The following is a 6621-nucleotide window of genomic DNA, read 5'->3' as shown; positions in this document are numbered from 1 at the left end:
ACTGTGAATGTGTAAATGTACAACAGGCTTATGCTAATTTCACATTCTTCTTTAAAGCATGAAAGCTCAATTATTTTCTTTCTAAGGTGTTTTAAAAACAAAGGCATTTTCTGTTCTGACCTTCTAATGACTTTTGTATTGCATATACAGCTGGGAAGTAACTCAGCACATGGCAAATGAAATTGTAAAAGAGAAGGATCTTTTTTTGTTATATCTGCAAAGCAGCGAAAATGTAGATAAACATATCACAAAAATATGCTGCCGTAGCTACTACTACTAGCTTTAGCTTAATGCAAAGTAGTGCTAGTGGCTGTGTCTTGTATGCTTAGGAATGCTAACTTTTTTTTGAGAAAATCAAATTGGGAGTCGGTGAACAGCAGGAAGGAAGGAAGTAGGGCAGATCCCAGTCCACCTGCGCACGCGACGTCTACATTCACTTCTAGCAAACTTTTCAGCCCTCACCGGTTCTGTTCCAGTGAACAACTGCAGTATTTTGCATCGCGTAGTGTTCCTCTGACCCCAGACAGCCATACTTGCACCAGGACAAGGTTTGGTTTTGAGGCTATATCATTTCATTTGACTTAAAGATCAGGAAAACAGGTTCAGGATGCGTGACTGGGTGTAGTCATAGTAGTTAACACTCCTGCCTCTCCCCAGTCCTCTCCTATATATGAGAGAATAGCTACTCAGGTGCAGTAAAAACTGCATGTATGCTACTGATAACACTTCCTTTTGGAAGGAAGGAAAAACTCCCTGCCTAGAGTTTCATGGGAGGAAAAAAAAAGCTAATTTACATATTTAGAAATTACAAGGCATTCACTATTTCAAAGACAGTCATTTGACGTTTTAAACCTTTGTGCTACCAGAAAGCTTGATGAGATAATGACTTGCTACAATAACGTTTTGGAGTCAAAATCATGGCTTTAATTGCAGCTTGGCTCACCTGCAAATGACTTTACTGCCTTCTAGACTCTGACAAGCATCTGTCTGTGTTACCAGTCAGCTATCAGGTTGGTACAACTGACTGTGTTTGATCAAGAGGCATTTGAGTAATACCAAAAATGTTTAGAGAAGAGGATTAAGGGACGTTAGCAAGACTGTGTGGGAAATCCCTACTCTGCTTTACTATAGTGGTTTTGGTTTCTTTTCATCATCTCTTTTGTTTTTTGTTTGTTTGTTTGTTTTTTAAATAAATGGGGTGGTGGAGTCAGGGAGAAATCTGCCACTCCTGCCTTGGCTGGCTTTGATTAGCACTTCTCTGGTGGAAGTCAAAGGCATAGACAGACTGCAGCAATCTTGACACAGTTTTACTGAGCTGAAAATGTTGGGGCTAAATTAACTTCCTGTTCTGTGCAAAAAAAGTGGATACATTTTGTTTCACAAGAAAGGAGCTGGAAAAGGGGGGTGAAAAACCTCCCCATCATTTCACCTTGCCCAAATCTCTTGGCAGGGTTATGCTGAGAACGAAACAAGGTAATGGGGACAGTCACTCCAGTGCCAGGTCGTAATTTGCTGAAGCAATCACAATGCATTCCTCAAGGAACTGGTAACACTTTCTGGACATTCCCCTGTTTGCAGTAGCGGAGCGTTGACGGAATCGGGTTTGAGGCCTTGTGATATAACCAGGCTTGCGCTTTTCACCTTAAATGTCATAAGTGCATTTGAAAACTGGAGGGAAACCCCATAGCCCTCCGGCCTCCCAGTTATCTCCAGTCTGTGCCTTGCTCCCACCCCAAGTGAAGAAAATATACCTCTGACAATCTAGAGCAACAGGGCACGGGGTTCGCAGTGATGCTGGGAGCTATTAATTTCTGTAGCCGTGCCCTCACTTTGGAGCTAGTGTCACCTTCCATAAGAGGCTGTTGCGCCCACAAGATTTATTTTCATCTTTTCAGAATTCCTAGGGCCATTTCAGTCTGTTCTTCTCCAGCGCTAGTAGTAAATTGGTAAGATCTGGCCCTTGGTCTGCTTCCACTCGCTGAGGTATGTGGATTGGTTTTGCCTTGTAAGGTCCATCTAGCTATGAAGAGAAGAAGGTAGGTAGGTGCTAGGCTTCTAGCAAACGTAAGGTTCCTGGTTTTGTTTTGTTTGTTTGTTTTTTGTTTTAAAGAGAAACCCTCACACACTGGGTTTCCACTGTGCTCCACAGTATGAGAGAGACTGTGAACTCAAGAGCAGCATGCACAGAGATTTGGGTGGATAAATTCCTGCTCACATAGTGGCCCTAAACTCAAAACCTGCTGGTATGCTAAGCTATGTTGCAGGTGTAGTTCATGCAGGTTTTATATGAATATTTCTGGGTTATTGTTTAATCTCTATATGTATTAAAAAATAAAATTCTGGGGTTTTCCTTCCCTTTTTTCTCTTCCCAAGCAAATATAATAGGAATATAGGCCTAATCCTGCTATTGGAAGTCAGGGAGAGCAGAATTCAGGACTTGATAGTGTAAGCGCAGCTGATGAATCTGCATGTGAATGCAGTTTGTTCTGTGGTGGGGTTTTTTCCAGTCTGCTTTATATTACTTAATGATGGTAAATGTCCCTTAAAGTCAGGGACTTTTCCATTTTGATGTTAAAAGGAACTTCTCTGCCAATATTTTTGCTTTTATGAAGAAGCTATATTTTATAGATGTGGCTGTTGTAAATTCCAGCTGGTACCTATGAATATTTATTTTTCTACCCATATGCATAATTGGTCTTTTGTGAGCGGTAAATAAACATCTACGTGTAAAGACGTTAATGTTTTAAATTGTTCAAGATGCACTGTGAAAGTTAAGCAGCTTCCAAGCTCAGTGCAAATGACAGTAGACGAAACAGCTTGCAGGCATTCATACACCTTCCCCCGCAGCGTTCCCAGTAACACTCAGTTCCTCTGTTTTAATTGTTTTAAAACTAATTTTGTTGGTGAAAACAATTATATAAAGGCCACTTGCTATAGAGAAAACAGTAATAAAACACCATTTATAGAATTTTTACATTAGGAATTGGAGTAGCTTAAAGTAGAATTATGAAAGATGCTTATTTTTAACAATGCTTTTCAGTCATCACTGGAAATTTGTTATTTGGACTCCATGTGTAAAGTAACAAACTGATGTTCAGGTGCTCATCAAGTGGTATTAATAGTCATTTTACAGCATCCTACTGTTCCCCTCAGGCTGCGTTTCCAGCCTAAAGCTTCAGAACCATTGTGGTCTCTCTGTAAGTACAGACAAAAGTAACTCGACTGTATTGTGCCTACTCACTGCGGAAGGACATCTTACTAATCTTTAGACATGAGTACTTTTATATCAGACTCCACACTTCCATTATCTAAGGATGGTGTTAATTATACTACATCTTGAAAGGTGTGAATGTAGGTGCTGAGTGTGGGATTGTAAGAACCCCAGTGAAAAGTAATTGTGATTTTCTACAGGTTGGTTTGAAGTTCCTATTTAAGGATGTATGCAAGCAAGTGCAAAGCTATCGCTCTGCTAATATTGGCCGGACACAAGGGATTTACGTTTTATAGATGGAAACAGGATTGCTAAAGATTGGTATATTTCATTGCAGATGTGACGAATATGTCACACAACTGGATGAAATGCAGCGGCAGCTTGCAGCAGCTGAGGATGAGAAGAAGACTCTGAATTCCTTGCTTCGGATGGCTATCCAGCAGAAACTGGCACTGACCCAGCGCCTGGAACATTTGGAGCTAGACCATGAGCAGTCCAAAAGGGTGCGCACAAAATCTGCTTCCAAAGCCAAGAGCAGTAACCCTAGTGTAAGTCATATTCGGTCCTGCGGAGACAGGTCTGAAGGATCTGTCCTTAACAACCAAGTTTTTTGTAGTGAGAAATATAAAATCTATTGTGACTAGGACAGGTGTGTAGAAAAATCATATTATGCATCTTCTTTTATGCTGTAACTGCCAGCGTAAATCCCCACTATCTAATGTCGCAGTGAGTTGACTTGTACTAGTATGTTGTTGAACCAGGTAATACAAATTGTATTATGGTGGTCTTAACTGTAACTAATTCATAAGTATGGGGACACTATTAACAAGTTAATAGTGGAAAGGAATTAGCTTTTACCACAATTAACATGTATGGGTTTTGCTGTTTATGGTTAAGTGTTGAAGGAGTACACCAGATATACTATATCTGGTGCTACTAACTGTAGTTTGTATAGAACAAATGTGATCCTTTCTCCAGGGTTGCAGCATAATTCAATAAATGCTTTCACAGGCAGAAACAAACAGAAAACCTTCCTTGTTATTGTGGCTTAAGTGGTGAACAGCAAGTGTTAAAATTAGAGGTATGTCTTAAAAATGCAGAGCATTTTGAAACTGGATCCAAAATTAATTTGCCTGTTGTGGCACATATTAAGAACTTGCTGTCATATCACCACTGACCAAAGGCCCAAAGCTTTTACAGGCTATAAAAGCTAGAAAAAAACTTGGTAGGGTACATTATTTACACTCTGCTTCCTTCTCTTCAGAGGGTTAACCAGAAGAAACTTGCACATTTATATTAAAAGTATGCAATATATACCCCATCTGATAAAAAAATTAAAAAATTAAGAATTGTGATCCTACCTGCCAGACAGTTCCACTTTAAGAAGTTATGCTGTGGAAAAGTGTCATGTCCTGAAAGGATCTTTGTGGTGTCATGTTGCTCCTTGCAAGCGTAACATTTTGAAAAGAATCTGTTTTGTATAATACTGTAGCCACATAACTTGTATGTTAGAATTAATGTGACTATGGTCTAGTATTGTCAGTCACGAAACAGGTTTTCTCAGCTTTCAGTATTAATCTAAATAGGATAGTATTTCAGAGCTCTGATCACTTTTTTTTAAATACACAAAAGAAATTGCATTCCTTATGCAAGCACACGTTTCACAGGGCTCTACATTATAGGCACAGGAAATTGAACCAGATCATCCTGCTAATAATTATTTATGAAGTAGCTTAGTATATGTATTAATCTTTAAAAACAAATAAACCTTTGTTTGCTATTGAACTTTTAAGAGGCCTTTTTAGCCACTTAATTACAATATGTTTGATAAAAGTGTACTTCGTAATTGGTGCCTATATAAAAGAAAAAGATTAAAATGTTGTTTCTAAAATTGTGGAAAATTTGTGGAGCACAACAAGGCACACTTTTTTCTTTAAACCAGACTTTTAAAGTGCCTAACCTCAAACTTTATTTTAATGTAAAGCCCTGTTCATTTTGTACTTTCAATAATTTTGTATGCCTATAGTATTACTAAAAGCAACGCGAGACTGCACAGTTGTCTGCTTGATAGCGATGTTTTGCAAAGCCATTCTAATATTCCTGGTGTGGTACTGCCTCATCTTACTACCATTTCTTATAGATGATCAGCAGCTTGCTTCCTGTGCACTGCCGCTCTGCCTATAAGTAGTCAGGAGATATTACAGTGCTAATATAAGGTAATAAGGAGCACAGCTTGTTTCCCAGTGAGGGGAAACCACATGGGATTTTGGCTTCCCAGATATTAGGCGGGGGGAAACGACTTTTAAATTCATACAGTGAGACTTTAAACAAATGGAACTGTAGCTTGCTACAAAGCTGGGAAACATCAGAATGCCAGAATTGCATTTACCAATATTGAGAGGAGCAAAAAAAACGCACCAAGTGATTTAAGTCTAATATGTTCATCAAACATCACTGCCTGAGAGGTTTAAACAAATAGCAATTCTGGCTGTAGAAACTAGGCCCGGTGTGTCTGTTATTACTTTTTTTTAGGAAACACTGAATTCTCCTGAATTTGAGCTTTAATATTGCTAAATAGCAGGTTTGATAATTTAGAAGCAAGACATCTTTTAACAATTTTCAATCCTGCTTTCTCTTCTTTGCTGCACAATCTTCCAAAAGGCCTTTATTCTTCTCATTCCTGCATTAAGTGTAATATGAAAATACTTTGTAAAAGCAGGCATTTGAGTGCTAACTTTCTTTGCTTTGATAGAAACAGTTACAATTTTGCTTCCACTGTGGTAGGGAGCTTTAATACAGTTTTCACTGCTTCCATGTCTCTAGTGGCAGTATTTTTGCAAAATACTAATGAAAAAAAGGTAAATTGGAGAAACTAATTGAATTCATTCTTAGTTTTTTCCCAAATTATCTGGAACATTCTATAAAGATTTCAGTGTTACCAGACGGCGACTGTTACTGTCAGTCTCGGCTCACACTTTCAGTTCCAAGTATGAACAATTTTGCTATTAGCTCAGTAGTCTTAGTAGTCATTTCCATCTTCATTCATTTCTGTGGATCTTTAAAAAACAAAAAAGCCAAAAAACCTGACTGCTTGTTTGAGCTTGTCAAGGTTACGGTTTAACTTCTTTTAGCACCTGTTATAAAAAGAAATGAGTGGTGGTAAGGTGACTTGATCCTGCTGTTTGCATTTTTAGATAATACTTCAGATTGAGTCCTGTAATTCTTGATTAACAATTTCTTGAAACATATATTTGCTCTTAAATCTTTCATATCACTTTCAATGGGTTGGGATAAAGCATGGAAAATTCCTAAAGCCATCACCTACCTCTGCAAGCAGGCTCTTCTGAATGATATTCTCTGCATTGGCCTGCATGACATACTGACCTGCATGTTTCTGGAGAACCTAAAAC

At 38.5% G+C, this 6621-nt stretch overlaps 1 protein-coding gene across 1 annotated transcript in view; it reads left to right on the top strand.

Moving 5' to 3' along the window:
• The window catches only part of BICD2 (BICD cargo adaptor 2), a gene marked incomplete at its 3' end in the record, with an annotated part of 96523 nt that extends 92668 nt beyond the window's left edge, over nucleotides 1-3855 (top strand). Inside the window, exon 7 of the mRNA XM_082004661.1 lies at nucleotides 3549-3855. Coding sequence (XP_081860787.1) covers nucleotides 3549-3855 — 307 coding nt within the window. The remainder of the gene's footprint in view (nucleotides 1-3548) is intronic.
• Between the last annotated feature and the right edge of the window lie 2766 nt (nucleotides 3856-6621).

Source organism: Phaethon aethereus (assembly GCF_964289735.1).
Source record: "Phaethon aethereus genome assembly, chromosome: 11".
In the NCBI taxonomy this organism is placed as follows: Eukaryota; Metazoa; Chordata; class Aves; order Phaethontiformes; family Phaethontidae; genus Phaethon; species Phaethon aethereus.
Note: the sequence above shows the minus strand (reverse complement) of the source record. Positions and strands in the feature narration are given on the sequence as shown.